Source organism: Trichomycterus rosablanca, chromosome 1, assembly GCF_030014385.1.
Source record: "Trichomycterus rosablanca isolate fTriRos1 chromosome 1, fTriRos1.hap1, whole genome shotgun sequence".
NCBI classification, from domain to species: Eukaryota; Metazoa; Chordata; class Actinopteri; order Siluriformes; family Trichomycteridae; genus Trichomycterus; species Trichomycterus rosablanca.
In genome coordinates this window covers 5,177,728-5,197,581 of record NC_085988.1, presented here as the reverse complement: position 1 = coordinate 5,197,581, position 19,854 = coordinate 5,177,728, and the positions used below count along the sequence as shown (strand labels likewise).

The following is a 19,854-nucleotide window of genomic DNA, read 5'->3' as shown; positions in this document are numbered from 1 at the left end:
CCATTAATCGCTGATGTTGGGAAGTTTATAACTGCTTTGATTAGCATGGGTCTTGCATCAGGGTTAGTGAGAATGTATTTCAAAATTTAAAAATGCAATTTTACATAAAAAAATTACATCAGGAAACCCAGTTTGTCACACAGCTCCATGACACCTGTTTTCATGATTATAAGGATATCTAAGAGTGACTACAGGGTGCCTTAATCCACGTGGGAGAGACCCAATAATCAGTTAGAGACCCAAACTGTTGTTTTAACATTTAGACACCCAGTTAAGGTGGCACTAGGCTCAGTATTTACCTTTGGAAATGACTCAAGGTGTTGTGCTCCAGCTCGTCTACTTTAAGATTGAGCACTTTGGAGATTGACGCCTTGGACTTTATATTGTTTGTCAGTGCAACTTCAGTATGTGATACCGGCCTGGTGCTTTAATGGTTGCACACAACTCTTCATTCAATAAATGCAGAAATGATGTAAGTTTGTACCTTTGAAATGTAAATTACTTTGGATGCCTTATATGAAAATCACAGTTCTAAAGGGGTGCAGCACTAAATTTATGAAGTAAAACCAACCAACTAAAATCAGCTAATTATAATGAGTAGAAGCTAAAGTGAGAGAACATGGGGGTGAAAGTGAGATTTGCATGAAGACGGCTGAGTGATCTGCTTTCTCCCAGAATAGAGCAGCACTTTCACCAGATGTTCAACTTCCTTCATCCAAACTCACTGAAGCACAACACACAGCACTGAATCTCCAGCTAAAGATCTTCTCTCCTAACACTCATCATGATGATGAACTAGAAGAAAAGACCAGACAATGTCCAAAATCAAGCTTTATTTCAGCACAGCAAAACTACAGGAAGAGCAACAGGACACTGAACAGAGGAAAGACAGAAATGCAGCATTGTGTAGAACTGAAACTCCATTGTAGAAGCATGTGGAAGTGTCTCCATGTTCAGTTCTATCTGGGAGCTGCTAGCCTTCACACTGGTTCTTTCTGAATACGACGGGATGATCGACGCCAGCGTGAGAGACCTTACAGCCAAACTCCGCCCCCTTTTCCCACTGTGCTTTGGTGAGGGTCAGGGTGCTGCCACGCCTCCAACTGCCCCCTTTCAGTTCTTCTGCTCCGGTCACCACCCCGTCCTGCAGCACTGTGCCGTCCACCGTCCAGCTCACCAGCGCCCCCTGTGGAGAGTAACCAGACAGCAGGCAGAGCAGTGAGGCCGATCCCTCAGACAGCTGCAGAGAGGAGGGAGGGAGCAGAGACACGGACGGCTTCACCGTGGGACCGGCTGTACAGGAGAAACAGAACAAAAAGTCCCATTTAGAAACGTTTCCACATCATTTCCTCCTTACTGCTTATTAAGCATCCAGACTGGAAACCTTCATCTGTGTTCAATCATCAATGCAGTGCTGCTGCACACTGTTCTCACATCACTGCAGTTCAGTAGAAACATCTGCAAGCTTCTGTTAGCACATATTCAATATCAACTCTTATTACTTTAGCATTCAACACCAGATGTACAGTCATGTGAAAAAGTTAGGACACCCCCACATTTATTATTACTTAAAATGTCTAAAATTTGAATCAGGTCACCACATCAGCTGTAATGATTAGACCATTGTTAGAGAACACTGGAGTTTTATTTAAAGCACAGACATTAGTTTGGTTTGCTTTGATTGTGGAAGTAAGTGTTATCACCATGGTGAGATCTAATGAGCTCTCTAAGACCTTCAGAAGACATGTTGGGTTTGAGCAGAAGAACCTCATACCAACTGTGGAGCATGAAATGTCATGGTTTGAGGCTGCTTTGCAGCAGCAGGGTCTGGCAAACTCTCCATTATAGAATCCATGATTAATTCTTTACTGTATCAGAGGGTGCTTGAGGAAAATGTAAGACCATCTGTCCAAAAACTGAAGCTGAAGCAAAGGTTTGACCATGCAACATGACAACAACCCAAAACATTTCAGTAAAGCCACCAAGGAATGAATCAAAAGAAAGAAATGGAGAGTTCTGGAATGACCAAGTTAAAGCCCGTATCTTAATCCTATTGAGATGCTGTGGGGTGATTTAAAATGGGCTGTGCATGCAAGAAACCCCTCAAACCTCACACAGCTGAAGAAATTCTTCATGGAGGAGAGAGAAAAACTTTCTCCCCATCGATGTCAGAGACGGTAGATGGTTATAGGTAACGTCTAATTGAGGTTATTTCTGACAAAAAACAAATACCAGCTACATTTTACAACTTGTGTTTAAAAGTAATTTTTAACATTTAATGAAGCTCAAATGTTCATTATGTTTAAATATGTTTAAAAAGACAAAGGTTCTCATGGGGTGTCCTAACTTTTTCACATGACTGTAGCTGATTACAGATATATTCATTGTTTAGCACAAACACACAGCAGCATTCGTCTGGATTTTACATCAGCACCAGTCACTCGTACCAGTTTACACCAAACTTCATCCACCAGAGACCAGCTTTATATTTACCATCAAAAACACCTGCACATTTATTCAGTCTTTAATATTCAGCTGTCAATAGACATAAACAATTACTAAATATTACAGTTACTGTATATTTTAATATTGTTATTAATAATTTAAAAATCTATTTTACTTTAGAAGAAATAAAACTACTTACTGACGCTGAGTTTGGTTCCTCCACCAAAAGTGTAGCACAGTGATACATTCCAATGAAGCCGTCGTACAAAAACCTCTGTTCCACTCCAGTGATTCCACACACACACACACACACACACACACACACACACACACACACACACACACACACACACACACACACACACTATAAGAGCTGTAGTTCTGATCAGACTGGGTTCAGGACTTTCAGAGTCACTGAGACGCAGCACAATGATGAAGGTTCTGATTCTACTGCTGAATACACTCGGCCTCCTCACTCAACGTGAGATTCACTGTTTATTTACTATCTTCATATCAGTCCTCCAACATCAGCGCTCACCATCACCGTCTCTTTATCACCTTCAACTTTTCTCTCTTCTTCTCTTTAGAGTCGTTTGGAGAAATCATCTTGACTCAGACTCCAGGATCTCACTCGGTTTCTCCAGGACAAACTGTTACCATCAACTGCAGAGCCAGTCAGGGCATTAGCAACGACCTCGCCTGGTACCTGCAGAAACCTGGAGAAGCTCCTAAACTCCTGATTAGATATGCAACTACTCTTCAGTCTGGGATTCCTGGACGTTTTAGTGGAAGTTACTCTGGTACAGAATTTACTCTAAAAATCACTGGAGTCCAGGCTGAAGATGCAGGAGATTATTACTGTCAGAAGATTCACAGCTCTCCATTCACACAGTGTTATTTACTGGTACAAAAACCTCCCTCAGCTGTAGAGGAAGTTCTCTGAAACACACACTGATCTGAGAACATCTGCAGAGCTGCTAAAGCTGCACTCCACTGAACATCATCATCTACAAAGCACTACAGTACTGAGCATGTTCCTCTCTTTGTGGTGTTCTCCTCACTGTGGAACAGGGATTCTCATCAGCACATAGAACTGCAAAGTAGGGGGAGGGTTTTATGGGAACATGGATTTGAACTTGGATGTCCAACAAGCACATCTCAAACCTTCATTCTACTAGTGAGATGTTCCAACAGCCTTCACTCATCTGGAAAGTTTTCCACAAGACGTCAGGTTCTGATGCTGGACATGGAAACCTGCCTCACAATTGATGTTTCAATTCAGTCCAAAGGTGTTTAATAGGGTTTAGATCAGGACACTAGAGTTCCTCGTCATATCACGTCTTTATGGACCTTGCTTTGTGCACAGGGACATAGTCATGCTCAAACAGGAAGAAGCCTTCCCTAAACTGTTGCCACAAAGCTATAAGCATATCATTTATATAACTGGTTTTATACACCAGTTTACAATGAGTGTGGCTGAAACACATGAACCTAATAATTTTGGCCATATAGTGTTCGGTCTGATCAATTCAAGTATCAGTTCATACAAACAATAAAATGTGCTGAGAACGATTCATCACTTGAGCTACAGTCAGTAACAGTATACCTACAATGTGAGCATATGGTAGATTCACCTAATAGTGGATATGAGGAGGAGGAGGAGGAGGATCTTCATCTACACTCTCTGTACTCTGAAAATAAAAGCTGATCATCATTTGATGTGATTTTAAACATAACCAGTTCTCACCAATATAAAATGAGAGCTGATGATCAGATGATCATGAGGATTCTACAGAATATTTAAGATGAAATACTGACTGGTTCCAGTTTCTGCTGTTGATGGTTAAAATGGTCTGTTTGTTCCACAGACCAGCATCTCAGTTCCAGCTCAGTTCAGCTCAACCTTGTAACTCTTTCTGATCATTTATTACAGCTTTTATATAAAACTATCATCTGTCTTTATTTAGATAATATGGAGTATTTTAAATTATGTGGACACCTCTCCTAAATACTGAGTACATGAGTGCAGGTCACAATTACTATAGTAAATAAAGGGAGAATAAGAGACAGTACAGGAGATACTTCCATATGTAGCAGCTGATTGTTCTTTCACCATAAGGTGGCAGTATTGCATCTCTGAGTGACACATTCACACTGTTCCACTACAGTGATTCTACACACACACACACACACACACACACACGCACACACACACACACACACACACTACATGCTTCAGTGCTCTGTCAGTGTTTAAAGCTCTGTGAGTTTAACACTTCATGACTGAGAGCTGCTGACCAGCATCTTCACCCACATCAACCATGACCTTCATCTCCATCTTAATCTGCACACTGGCTCTCTGCACTCAAGGTAACACGATGCTTTATGTTCTACTGGTGAGGAGGCTCTGCCATGTGGAGAAGATCCACTAGATGAACTTCAAACTCCACATGGTTCTTCATGTAGTGAACGTCTTTATTTTTCTTATTGTTTTCAGGATCCAGAGGTCAGGTGACTGTGACTCAGAGTCCTGCAGTAAAACATGTTGATCCAGGAGCTTCAGTCACCATCAACTGTAAAACCAGTTCTCGTGTTAATGCTGGTGTTGATTTACACTGGTATCAGAAGAAACCTGGAGAAGCTCCTAAACTCCTGATCTATGTTACTAGCAACAGAGCATCAGGTATTCCAGATCGTTTCAGTGGCAGTGGATCTGGGTCTGACTTCACTCTGACCATCAGTAGAATTGAGACTGGAGATGCAGGAGATTATTACTGTCAGAGTGCACATAGTGGTGGTGTCTTCACACAGTGTTATATGGTGGTACAAAAACCTGGGTGAGTGGAAGTGTACAGTAACTGCACTGCTGCAGCTGGGACCGACTTCAGGCGCTGAGGGGGAGGATGTGATACAGTACAATCATTCACTCTGTACAGGAAACACCTCACTCACTCACTACTTCTCCTAAATACAAGCTTTATTATTATTAAAATAATAACAACCACTTCATCCTGATCAGGGTCACAGTGGTGTAAAGCTGGTGTAGATCACAGACACATTTACTTGCTCATTTAGTCTCTTATGATGTTTATCATTTATTGGTGGACAGGTGGAGACATGTTGAGCTGCATTAGTTTATCTGAGAGTCGTTCAGGGATGATGGTGTAGAGAGTAAAGCTGAAGTCCACATACAGAATACAGGTGAACATGTGAGAGCTCCAGATGCTGTAGGATGTAGTTCAGGACCAAATTAATGGTACTCAGTAATGGGTGGAGTGGGTCGTGCAGAGCATCAGTCATGGATTTCAGATCATCCAAGATCATGTTTTTAAATCACTTCATGATACTTCAGCTTTGTTGCTGCTTTTAACCAAAGTGTAGAAAATACAGAATATTCAGATCATATTAACAACAGAAGCTCTAAACCTGAGAGGACTTGAGTTTAGAAGAACTCTTAAAAGACCATCATATGTAATTGCACAGACAAAATTAGCTTTGTGCTTTCCGTCTTTAAATCGTGTCTCAGAGTCACAATAGATGTACGATTTGCTGGGTTATGTGGGGCATGTGGGTTCAGAAAAAAATCAATGCAGATTGCAAAACACAAGTTATATCAGATGTTTGTCTGTTCATTTCGATCACCTGATTGTGTGCTAGGTCACTCACCTTCTGATGAACATCACAATTTTTACTCATGGCTATCGAGACAGTCAACACCAAACTATCATCTGTTTTAATGCTTTTGTTACTCTGCATAATCCTTTCAATAGCATCTATAAATCTCGAAGACAACACAGTATTAACATCAGATGTTAAACTACCACCTCTTAGGGTGATGTCAATAACACCACTATCACCAGCCAACACCCTGGAGAACGACACCATTTCTGATAGTATATTGTGTACATAGGATATACCTATATATGAGTTCATGTCTGTGGATGGAGCATCACGTAAATTCAACGATCTGTGTAGCACAACACTGTTAAAGCTACTCCTAGGCACTACGGTATAATCATCTACAACACCGCCATCTCTCACTAACTTGGCTATGTCACCATCATGTAAACCAAAGTTAGGAGCTGATGGATCAAGTGTTGGTATCTATGTGTCGACACACCATCACAGGTCTGTTCTGTGTTTGTGTTGTGTGTTATGTTGCATAGCGCTTTCTAGGGCAGCTATAGCATCTCATACTTGTTGTTTAGACAATCTAATTGCTCGCTGTGAGACAATTGTTGCAAAAATTCGTATTCAGTCATGGCCAAAAGTTTTGGCACCTCGGAAATCTTTCAGAAGATTATTGCAGTTACACGTTTTGTTTTTTTTGTTTGTTTTTTTATACACATGTTTATTTCCTTTGTGTGTATTGGAATAACAATAAAACAGAGGAAAAAAACAACAACATTTATATAATTTCATGCAAAATCATCTTAGAGGAAGAAATGTGGTCGGAAATAAATCTTGAATGATCGTGATCGGCGATCACTTAAACGTTTGGTGAAATCAAATGGTAGAAAAACTCCAGTAGAACTCAGGGATGTTTAATAGTGACAGTAAGAGCATTTCTACACGCACAATGTGAAGGGAACTCAAGGGATTGGGACTAAACAGCTGTGTAGCCTTAAGAAAACCACTTGTCAGTGAGGCTAACGAATGAAAAACTCTGGCTATGTCACGGCGAGATAACTCAACTCAGCGCTCATGGTTAAGTTCAAAGTTTGTTAAACCCACTTTTTGGAATTTTCCCCTGTTCTGGTGTTTAGGTCTCCACAGATGTGTGGTTTCATAGGGGCAGGCATTTGATTCAAATTCTTATACTTCCATCCAAAACTTCCAGAATTATTAAAACATTAAGTTTTTCAGTTCAATCATTAATAGAGTATAGCATTTTACCAAAAATAAATTCTGTGAATATGCATGTCCTAGCATGGAAATAATAATAATATATAATATAAACATTATTCAAATGTTTTGTTTTACAATTTTCACTTTTTTAAATTTCCTTTCATTATCTGGAACACCTCTCCACCAGGTTGTTCCCTCCATTTCAGCTTGATGTTCCCCTCCACCCCTCTCTCCTTAAGCTTCTGCTGGACCTGTAGAACAGAAGATGATTCATTAGGAACTCATGCTGATGTGATGATAATGATTACGGTACAGTCTGTGGATCAGAGATCGATGAACACTGAGGTTCCCGCTGCTGAAATTAACAGAATTTGGAGAAGACCCACCTTCTCCAGGAGCGCTGCCTGTACTGCAGGATCGTTCATGTTCTGATCCGACTGAACCCTGAACCTCAGGATCTGGTCATGACCTGTTACATCTGTTCACACAGAGATGAAACTGAAATGATAAAGTTTATTAAAATGACTCTGAATTAAATACGACACTGAGAACGACTTGAACTCACCTCTGTGACAGAAGAAAGGTTTGAGGTCGGAGCACAGAGCATCAGCAGCCTGAAAATTAGATAAATAACCACAATCTTTATACGCTACATCAGTTTTAGGTTCTCCCAGAATCCAGGTAATGTTGCCCAGGCTGGTCTGATCTGACCACTTCCAGGTGACCCTGGACAGACCAATCCAAGTAGAATCAAGGGTCATACCACGTATAATAGAGTTTTCAGTTGCATCTCTCACACTGGTCAGGTCGGTGTGATGCAGTCTGCAGTAACGCTGAGCTTCAAACCAGCTCTTACTGTTAGAGATGAAAATGTACCTGCTGGTCCCAGTGTTCCTCTCTGTGAGATTTAAACACACATCATTAAAATATTAACATGCATTATTTTAGTCCAGTAAATAATCTGTACACTAAATAAATATATTAAACACAATAACAAGCCCACTTACCATCATAGCACACAAAGGGAAACGAGTCTCCACATTCTCTGTCATGCCAAATACCATCGTATGTAAAACGAGCACACTCCTGTTTGTTTCCAAGATTGTCCGGCTCAGTAGAAGACCAAAACGTTACAGCTCCTAGACTCTCATTTCTGTAGGACCAGCGCCATTCATGTGATTGTTTGTACAGTCCAACCCAGGCATCAGAGGTGAACTGGTTCATCTGAGCTTCAGTTTGAAGTCTAGCCATGTCAGCATCACTGCTGATGGTAGCCAGGTCGTTATACGTAGCTCTGCAGTAGGTCTGAGGATCGTACCATGTTTTACTCTGCTGGATCAGGTAGTATTTATGCTGGGCGAGAGGCATGAGGGCGGAGACTCCTGTAGAACAGATTCATTCATTCACAAAGTTGAATCAGTTCATCTGGACACAAGTTTGTTGTAGAGATACGTTTCGTCACTCAATCCGAATGACTTCTTCAGTCTGAGCTGGTGTTGAATACCCCGACCTTATATGCAGTTGATTTGCATAACGACTGATCACTGCCCATTGCATAACAATGGAACCGGTGATCAGGTCCATATGCAATTCACAATGACCATTAATTACAATGGTCATGTGTGTCTTTCACACATGATTGGGGTAAAGCTCCAATTACGACGTTGTAAGATGGTGAGAGATGTACTCTCAGGCCCCCTCCCCGGTTCAGAGATGGTCGTTCCCTCTTCACATAGATGGCCTCTTTGACTCCATGTTCAAACCAGCATTCCTCCTTGTCAAGGATCTGCACATCTTCATCATTAAATGAATGGCCGCTGGCTTGCAGGTGGGTGTTAACCGCAGAGTCCTGGCCAGAAGAGGTAGATCTTCTATGTTGGGCCATCCGTTTCACCAGTGGCTGTTTAGTTTCCCCGATGTACAGTTCCCGACAATCCTCCCGGCACCTAACAGCATACACTACGTTACTCTGTTTGTGTCGAGGAACCCGGTCCTTGGGGTGAACTCATTTCTGGCGTAGCGTGTTCTGGGGTTTGAAAGCAACTGAAACACGGTGTTTGGAGAATATCCGTCTTAATTGTTCCGATACTCCCGCCACATACAGAAACACCACTGGTTTGCGCTTAGTCCGCAGTTGTTCTTCTCCTCCCTTCGATCCACTGGAGCAGTGTTTGGGCATTTTCCCCGCTTTTACGAATGCCCAGTTGGAATAACCACATTCACCCAGGACCTTCTTGACATGAGATTTCTCTCTATCCTTGGCCGTAGTGTCTGTGGGGATGCTGTTCACCTGGTGGTGCAGCGTCCTGATGACTCCTAGTTTGTGCTCCAAAGGATGATGGGAGTCAAACCTTAAGTACTGGTCCATGTGCATTGGTTTGTGGTAAACATTTACTTTCAATCGTCCCCCATCTTTACTAGCAATTTTACAGTCTAAGAAGGCTAAAACGTGGTCGCTTGCATCCTCCCTTGTGAACTTGATGTGTTTGTCCACCGAGTTGATGTGGTCCGTGAAATGTGGTACTTCCTCTGATTTTATTTTAACCCAGGTGTCGTCCACATATCTGAACCAATGACTCGGTGGTGTCCCTGAGTAGGTCCTTAGTGCCTTCTTTTCCACTTCCTCCATGTACAGGTTTGCAACAATAGGTGAGACTGGGGACCCCATAGCACACCCATGTTTCTGTTTGTAGAACTGTCCTCTGTACAAGAAGTAGGTGGACTGAAGACACAGTTCTAGGGGTGTGCACACCTGATCCGTGGTAAGGGTGGTCCTCGTGCTCAGGGTGGGGTCGCCTTGTAGTTTCCTACGGACCACCTCCACTGCCTCAGCAACCGGAATGCACGTGAAGAGGAATGTAACATCATACGAGACCATTGTTTTATCCGTCTCAATGATGACGCCCTTCACCTTGTCCACAAAATCCATGGTGTTCTGAATGTGGTGTTCCGTGCTACCTACCAACGGGTTGAGAATCGATGCTAGAAACTTAGAAATGTTATAAGTCACAGAGTTAATCATACAAACAATGGGTCGTAAAGGTACATCCTGTTTGTGTATCTTAGGTAACCCATACAGACTAGGTGTAGCCTCCCCCGGATATAATTTATAGTACAAAGCCCTGTCAATAGCATTGTTCTGTTCTAAAACTTTCAGACAATCTATCACCTTTTTCTTGTAGCTACTACCTGGATCTCGTTTCAGCAGCTCATAAGTGTTAGTGTCACTAAGTAACAACATCACTTTCTCATGACAGTCTATCTGGTTTAATAGAACAGTACATCTACCTTTGTCAGCAGGAACATGATGATGTTATTGTCCTTACTAAGTGTAGTAAGTGCATACCTCTCATCTCTGCTGATGTTGGATGGCGGTGGCTTTGCATTACTCAGGCAAGCTGACACTTTCATCTGCAACTGTTCCGATTCCAGGTCGGAGATGTTGTTGTTGCGGATTGCTGATTCTGTGGCTGTGATCAGTTCCACTAGTGGGACTTGCTTTGGTGTAACAGCAAAATTCAACCCCTTAGCCAAGATGTCTTTCTCCGCTTGTGTGAGTTGTCTGTCCGACAAGTTCTTCACCCACTTGTCCACATCACCAGCGTGTGTTTGCCCTTCATTCCTCTTTCGGCCATCCATGGTCTGTTGGTGTTTCTGTCCTGCAGCAAGCAAGTCAAACTTTTTCCGCTGCCTGGTTTTTGACTTTTCATGTTGTCCTAGACGAGCCTTCTGTGTGAAGTTAATCACCTGTTGGAGAGTGGGCTTATCAAGACGTGATGTAAGTCTTTGTACAATCTGCTCCTCTCTAGTTTTCAAGACATCGATTGTGAAGTTAGTTTGTCTCACCCGTTCATTCAATAGCTGGTTCTGTGCCTTCTGAATGATCTTGCTAGCTCGGTGACCTTTGACAGAAGATCTGAGTTGCAGGCTCTTAGTTGTGATCCTGCTCTGTCTGCATCTGATGTTAAATCGCAGGTGGTTCCTGTAGTCAGCCATCTTACGTGCCGTTTTCTCGTACTCTCGTACGAGTTTGAGGCAATCCTTGCCGAAGTGAGTCAGAATCTGTTGATGCATGCTCAATAATCCAGGTACACAAATCCACAAAGTTGAATCAGTTCATCTGGACACAAGTTTGTAGTAGAGATACGTTTCGTCACTCAATCCGAATGACTTCTTAAGTCTGAGCTGGTGTTGAATACCCCGACCTTATATGCAGTTGATTTGCATAATGACTGATCACTGCCCATTGCATAACAATGTGCAATTCACAATGACCATTAATTACAATGGTCATGTGTGTCTTTCACACATGATTGGGGTAACGCTCCAATTACAGCGTTGTAAGATGGTGAGAGAATGAAGAAGTCATTCGGATTGAATGACGAAACGTATCTCTACAACAAACTTGTGTCCAGATGAACTGATTCAACTTTGTGGATTTGTGTACCTGGATTATTGAGCATGCATCAACAGATTCATTCATTCATCAATTTATTCATTCATTCATTATATAATATAAACATGATTAAAATGTTTTGTTTTTTACAATTTTCACTTTTTTTTTCTTTTTCCCACAAGCTATTCGAGTCCACAACCAAAATAGCATTCAGGACTAAATGTAAAATGTAAATCTAGAAGGAAATTAAGGCCTCAGTAGCAAGTTACATAAACAAAAGTAATAATACACACTACAGAGATTCACATTATACAAACAAGTATCTGTATAACCACAACAACACTGAAGGCTGGTAAAGATTATACATAACAGCTGTAAAATATAAATTATACAGTAAAATGAATTATAAAGTAAATTTAAAGTGAACTATAAAGTGAATTAAATAAGTAGATTTGGCTTTTATAAGGGCATGATTGTACTCATTTAGGGCATCTTTTCATGCTATCTTATACACCAGGGCTGCCCAATTAGTTTATTTATTTTGGCCCGCCTTTCTAGATCAACGTAGGGTTTACTGTTGTCAGTAATTTTCTTTCAACAGGTGTTTAACTGCCTATAATGCTAGCTGCAATTCATTAGCTGACCACAATTTTACATGAGACAGTGGATTGGAGAGGGGGGCGCTGTGGAGCTCCTCTCAGCAGAGATCAGGTAATCTATAATGACACGAGTGAGGCTGTTAATCATGGAGCGTGACATACAGATAAACAAATAATTAAAAACGTGTTTTTTTTTTTACCAAAATAGATTCAACCGAAGTTTCTCCTTCATCTTCAGACAGAGAGTAGATGTACTAAAGGAGTATAACATCTGTCTGCATTAGGAAACAAAACATGCACACCTGTTCTCAAAGTAAAGTGGCGAGGAGAGAAAGGTGAATAATAATATTTTGCTCTGCATGTTTTTCTTTACAAATTTCATTTGTTCAAATGTTTCTGCTCCTAAAAAGAAACATTTTCTATCATCCACTGAAATCAATAAAATCACTGTTTATTAAAATATAACCCAATTTTATTTAACAATAAAAACCTAATATATTTTAATTTATTGCAATATTAAAATAACATAACCTTTTAGTTTTGGCCCGTGGTCCTTCACTGAGGTTAACTTTTGGCCCCTTATAAGGAATTATTTGGGCACCCCTGTTATACACTGTCAGTGTTGGGTGCCGCCATTTACACAATATCTCAATGTGCTACCTTTTGGCATTTTTATTTAAATTATAGTTGTAAAAAATGTCATATTTATTTTCTATTGTAATGGCTGTATTTTAATTAATTTATTTATTTTCTCTGGGGGGCGGGGTTACTACATCAACTGTTGCGTCAAAAGCTGCTCATTGAGGAGCAATTTAAGAACATCAACCCCTGCAGCATGTGGAACGAAATCAAAGCACTGACGGACTACAAAACCAACACCCTGCAGGACAGTGATGACACCCATCTACCTGATGTGTTAAACAAGTTCTTCTGTTGCCTTGATAAGCAAAACAGCAGATTTGCTTCCCACATCACACCACATGCTGAAAAGTGTCATCAGGTAAGAACCACCCCACAGAGAGTGGATCCCAACAACGCAGCAGGTACAGATGGAGTTTCTGGAAGGACACTAAAGGTCTGTGCGAGCCAACTAACGGAGGTCTTCATAAACATATTTAACCTCTCACTACATTTACATTGTCTTCATTATCCAGAGCGACTTACAGAAGTGCTTCTATAGTGAACGTTACCTTACTCTAGTTTACGTACTAGAGTGAAAGATCATTCATCTGCCAAAATCTGTTAGAACCAAAGTTTTTTTTTTGTTGTTGTTGTTGGCTGCAATAAATGAATAAGAGCATTAATAAGTAAGTGCAGGTCAGTTTGAGTGTTTAGTAAAGATGTGATGAAAGTTTTTAATCGTCTTTTGAAGACAGCGAGAGACAACAGATGTTTGGACAGACAGAGAAAGTTTGTTCCACCACTTGGGTGCTGGTACGGAGAAGATCCTTAATGCTGATGCTTGTCTTCCTCGAATCCTGGGTGGAGGATCAAGTCGAGCAAGACTAGTGGCTCGAAAGTTGCGTGGTACTGAGTGGGGTTTGATTAGAACTCGAAGGTAGTTGGGGGTCCATTTTTGGCTTAATACTAAATATGTGCAGCTACAGGAAGCCAGTGAAGACAACGCAGCAGTGGGTGATGATGAGGCAGCATTGACCTGAACTTGACCTGAACTCTCTCCACTTTGAGTTACTTAACATTTGTTCGCTATCCGGCAAAGGTCCTCTGGTCTATGATCTCCTGAAAGATCATGGATATGACTTCCTTTACTTGACGGAGACATGGCAACAACGTGGTGATTTCTCCCAGCTAAATCAGTGCACTCCACCCGGGTTTGTTTACATCTGCGAAGCTCGCGTCACAGGACGAGGAGCCAGTACGGTGATTTTCTTTAGCGAGAAATGTCGGGTTTCCACAGTAACTGTTCCTGCTTACTCTTATTTTGAATCAGCTATTGATTCCCTCTCCACCTTCAAATCCCACCTAAAAACTCACTTATTCAAACTAGCCTACAATTCATTCACTTGATTGTTCAATGTTAATTGTATTGTCTGTGTATTGTTGTTTAACTGATCTGTAAGATGTAAGGTCCCCTTAAATGCTTTAAAAGGCGCCTGTAAATAAAATGCATTATTATTGTTAAAAACCTCATTATTTTACATTAGTCTAAAATATTGTATATGCAGACCCATGGAACCATTGATACATTAACAGGTTTCCCAAACATCCTTATGGGGAAAAAATACCTTAAAACTTCAATGACGTCAAGTTTTAAGGCACAGCTGTATTAATACTGGTAATTTACATTCATCAAGAATTAATTCATTCATTTATTTATCTATCTAGACAAAACTATTTATACTGTCATGCATTTATTATCCAATTTATTTTTTTCATCAATTTATTAATGTATTTATTAATTTCTTTATCAACACCCCCCCCCCTTCATAAAGCCATAAATGATACTATTTCTCCATTTGTTAATTCATCCATCTACTCATTCATGTATTCATCCATTTTCTACCAGTAAAACCATGAAGTACCACACTTACCTGTCAGAAACAGGAGGACCATCAGTATCTGCTTCATCATCGATGTGTCACTAAAGAACTGAAGAAGCTAAGAAGTCTGGACAGGCAGGTACCAATCGATGAAGAAAATCAAGCTTTTTAGTTTCCACTCATGCTCAAGCTGCTTCTCGTCATTAAACATGATTTCTTATGTACGATCTACACTTTTCTTCTTGATCACAGGATTGGACGCTTCTAAAAACCTCCAGTCTAATCAGTGTAGATAAGTCACCATCATTTTTTGCATTCTGATTTACATGAGTCCCTTTTCAGCCTGTAGAAGTGTCGAGTAAGACGGGATGTTGTTGTAAATGTTCAAGTTTATACAAATAGTAAACAAAAAAGGAACAAGTTCTCTCTCTACATAGACGCATTTTACGTCATCCTACATGCTCCCGAGAATGAGGCTCTTCGAAATCCTAGATGCCTTAATATCCTCACTAGTGAGGCAACTTAAAATTTCAATGATATTTTGACTGAAGAAGTAGTGAGCATCCGACACTGCCTTAGTGATCAAGGCAATCCCAGCATTCAGTGTAGCAGCTCTTCTCACAGAAGAGTTATTTTCAAACGTAAATAAATGATTATTGTTTTTAACTTGTATAAAATTGTATGAGTGTTTTTATTTGCAAGTTCGGGCTTGTCAGCGAATGTAACCGTTTTCGGTACACAGAGGGAGATGTTATATTGACATGCTAGACGCTGTGCCACCCCATCCCATTGGTTTGAATTGCAAGATGCTAACTGTTAGCTTAGTAAGCAAAACCCAATGTTATAGCTGTCTGAGTAGCGCATTCGAATAACCTGCCTTATAAGTCATTGACTGATTAGAATCCTCTTAAGACAGCAAGGCAGCTCACTAGGTTTTCGATCACACCCATGGTTTGTGAAAGGAACCTTTATATTCATTAAAAAAAAAAAAAAAAAAAAAAAAAAAAAAAAAAATATATATATATATATATATATATATATATATATATATATATATAAAATAACTTTTAATCATATTAAAATCACTCACATATCAAGTGTTTCTCCTGCCAAAGTTGGGTGATTAAATTCTCAACTCATAAAGTCATCAACATGCAGCCAAATACTAAAAATCTACAAATGTATGTAGATTTTATTTACTGAGGCCTGAAGGACTTTTCAGCCTTCATTGTGTGTGGACGTTGTGTGTATTGGGACACCTACATGAGCTTTTATTTTGGAGTGTGTCTGTGTGGTTTTTTGCCCATTGATCCAGAAGAGCATTTGTGAGGTTCTTGGACAGTGATGTTGAAGAGAGAGCCGGCTCACCGTCTCCATTCTAGTTCATCCTGAAGTTGTTTGATGGGGTTGAGGTCATGGATCTGTGTGGGCCAGTCAAGTTCTTCCACACCAGACTCACCCGATCATGTCTTTATGGACCTTTCTTTGTGCACTGGGACACAAACCCATAACCCCATCCCTAACCCCTAACCCTAATGAACCCCTAACCCTAGACGCATACCATTTACTAAATGTCTTTGTAAGAGTGCCGCCAATGCAGTCGGCCACCAGCAGGGGGCCTAGGCAGCACAGGCGAAGAGCTGGTGGATTTGGGGTTGAGAACTCTAATCCCCAGCACCAATCAGTGCCAACCAGACTCAGCTGTGCAGCACTGCATTAAAGCTGTCCTTAGACAGTAGCCGCCGTCGCACCGTTAAATCAGTGCGAACAGTAAGGGTGAGCAAAGGAAAAAGAGAAAGCGAAAGAATAAAAGAGAAAGAAAAGAAACTAAAGAAAGAAAAAGAAAGGAAAGAAAAGGGAAATTGCATAACAGTGAGAGAATAAGACAAGATAAGATAAGATAATCCTTTATTAGTCCTACAGTGGAGAAATTCACATTGTTGCAGCAGTGAAGGGACAGTAAAGCACTCAGTACAAAAAATAGACAATAAGAAGTACAATGTGTAACAATAATAATAATAATAATAATTAGAGATGCATGAGTACCGATACTGGTATCGGGTATTTGCCCGATACTGCGCTCATTAACTCGTACTCGCAAACGAGGCTCCGATACTAAACATCTGATACAGTGTGCCTAGTGCACGCCTGGTTCACACTACATGATTTTTGTCCTGATGTGTGACTGGGAATGAGTGACATGTCGAACAGCAAATGACAATGCAGGATCCAGTGCGAGAGAACAACCATGCTATTCGTGTTGCCAAATCCACTCAGATTTATTTATTTTTCCTCCTTGATTTCATCACATCAGCGCACAAACACTTTGATCTCTCGCTACTTGTTGACGTGCATTTTTGGACGTGGTATCATTAAACTTCTCGTCACTTCTCACGTGTGTTTTTGTTTAAAAAAAAAAACGGTATTCTAAATAGGTATCGTATCGGCAAGTACAAAAATACATGTACTTGTACTCGTACTTGGTTGGGAAAAAATTGTATTGATGCATCCCTAATAATAATAATAAAAAAGTAGAAAACTCAGAAAAAATATTGCACACTGTAATAATTACATGGGGAAAAAGTTGCACATTGTTATGAATAATGAATAATTTAAAGTGTGTGTGTGATCTGTCTGGAGCAGTGCTGGTTATACAGTCTAACAGCAGCAGGAAGGAAGGACCTGCGGTACCGCTCTTTCCCACATTTAGGGTGAAGCAGCCGGTCACTGAAAGTGCTGCCAGAGTCTCATGCATGGGGTGGGAGTCATTCTCCAGCATGGATGCCAGCTTGGCTAACATCCTCCTGTTCCCCACTACCAGCACTGGGTCTACGGGGCTCCCCAGGACAGAGCCGGCCCTCTTAATGAGTTTGTTCAGTCTCTTCCTGTCCGCTGTAGATATGCTGCAGCCCCAGCATACCACTCCATAAAATATGGCTGACGCCACCACTGTGTCAAAGAAAGTTCTCAGGAGTTCCCCCCACACTCCAAATGACCTCAGTCTCCTGAGTAGGTAGAGTCTGCTCTGACCTTTTTTATAGAGTGCGTTAGTGTTAACTGACCAGTCCAGTTTGTTATTGAGGTGAACACCCAGGTACTTATAAGAGTCCACTCTCTCAATGTCCATTCCCTGGATGTTCACCGGCGGCAAGGTGGATCTGCACCTGCGGAAATCCACCACCTGTTATTTGGTCTTCCCCACGTTTAACTGGAGGTGGTTCAGCAGACACCAGTTCACGAAGTCCTGGATCAGTTCTCTGTACTCGCTGTCCTCGTCATTAGTTATGAGTCCGACAATCGCTGAGTCATCAGAGAACTTCTGGAGGTGACAGTCCGGTGAGCTGTACATGAAGTCAGCCGTGTACAGGGTGAAGAGGAACGGTGCCAGAACCGTCCCTGAGGAACCCCTGTGCTGCTGACCACCATATCAGACACACAGTCCCGTGCCCTCACATACTGTGGTCGGTTGGTGAAGTAGTCCAGTATCCAGTTTGACAGGTGACTGTCCACTCCAACATGATCCAGTTTGTCCTTCAGGAGCCCCGGCCGTATGGTGTTAAAAGCACTGGAGAAATTAAAGAAGGTGATTCTCACAGTGCTCCCAGGTTTCTCCAGGTGAGGAAGAGCTCTGTGTAGAAGATAGATGATGGCATCATCCACCCGACACCAGGCTGGTAGGCAAACTGAAGAGGGTCCATGGATGGGCTCACCAGAGGGCGGAGATGGGTGCTGTGTTTTCGGCACAGGTACCACACAAGATGTTTTTCACAGCTGTAGTTCTTCCCAGCTTCAGACTCATGTAGAACACCCCACACACGATTACCCCACACAGCTGATCTGCACAGGACTTGAGGAGCCTGGCACTGATGCCATCTGGACCTGCAGCTTTCTTCATCTTGATTTTTCTCAGCTCATTTTTCACCTGGGCTGTTAGTTCAGTTTGGAAGTTTGGATTGAAGGAATTTAGTTGGATTATCTTGTTATATAAGTCACTATTATCACCCATGTTGCTCAAAGTGAACTGATACTTTATATTGCTAAGTGATTTTGACCCCTTATCATTAAAGAATTTTAGAAAATCATGGCTGGTACAGTCGGGTGGAGTTTGCATGTTCTCCCCGTGCCTGCGTGGGTTTACTCCGGGTGCTCCGGTTTCCTCCCACAGTCCAAAAACATGCAAGTGAGGTGAATTGGAGATACTAAATTGTCCAGGACTGTGTTCAATATAACCTTGTGAACTGAAGAACCTTGTGTGAATATAAATTACCGTTCCTGTCATGAATGTAACCAAAAGTATAAAACATGACGTTAAAATTCTTATAAACAAACAAACAAACAAACAACTAGTGTTTTGTGATGCTCATTTAGTTTGGGACCTAAGGATTTCGGGTGACGCCCGATTGCGACTCACAGACAGTCGGTTAGGCCTGTTTGTCTGCTACCTGGTCTTGGCTCTGGATAATCATTTACCACTATCTTCCGCTACACTAACACAGTGGTAAAGCCTGTCACCTATGCTGCTAGAAATGCGAGCAGCACCCTCCCGCGAGGAGTGAACACCATCCCGCTTTAAAAGACCAGGCCTTCCCTCAAAATTGAATCAGTTATATACAAAAGCAATGTTGTTTTCTGAGCACCATTCCTGAGCGACAATAGCCTGCTGTAGGTTTCACCACTGGGCTGAATTGGTAAGGGACTAGAGCACACTACTGCCTCAGACATTGACCTAGCTAACTCACACACCTCTTTATCATTACTTTTAGTAACCTCAGACTGCTGCAAATGAACATAATTCGAGCCGATGTGGACAACAATCTTAGAAAATGTACGGTTAGCATTAGTCAGCACTTTTAGATTTGCTCTGATGTCAGGCGCCCTGGCCCCCGGAATACAAGTGACTATGGTTGCTGGTGTCTCTATGGGGGTTGCAATACGCACGTGTCGGAGCTGAGAATTTCCTATAACCAGAGCACTTACATTAACAGGCTTCTCAGCGGGTGGCTCACTGAGTGGGGAAAACCTGTTGGACACGTGCAACTGAGATGGTCGGTGCTTTGCCCTACGA

General features: G+C 41.5%; 1 long non-coding RNA gene and 2 gene segments (V, D, J or C); 2 read left to right on the top strand and 1 right to left on the bottom strand.

The window, feature by feature from the left end:
• Positions 1-818: 818 nt before the first annotated feature.
• The window catches only part of LOC134317488 (Ig kappa chain V region Mem5-like), a 111,669-nt gene continuing 92,633 nt past the window's right edge, over positions 819-19,854 (bottom strand). Inside the window, 2 exon segments of the V gene segment in view lie at positions 819-1,293; positions 2,645-2,679. Of these exon segments, the coding sequence occupies positions 974-1,293; positions 2,645-2,679 (355 nt within the window).
• The window catches only part of LOC134317528 (Ig kappa chain V region Mem5-like), an 80,304-nt gene continuing 63,147 nt past the window's right edge, over positions 2,698-19,854 (top strand). Inside the window, 4 exon segments of the V gene segment in view lie at positions 2,698-2,926; positions 3,033-3,336; positions 5,154-5,162; positions 5,689-5,708. Coding sequence covers positions 2,875-2,926; positions 3,033-3,336; positions 5,154-5,162; positions 5,689-5,708 — 385 coding nt within the window.
• On the top strand, positions 12,221-14,394 carry LOC134318031 (uncharacterized). The gene is made up of 3 exons (XR_010013320.1): positions 12,221-12,400; positions 12,497-12,623; positions 13,082-14,394. It is a non-coding gene; the product is annotated as an uncharacterized LOC134318031 (long non-coding RNA).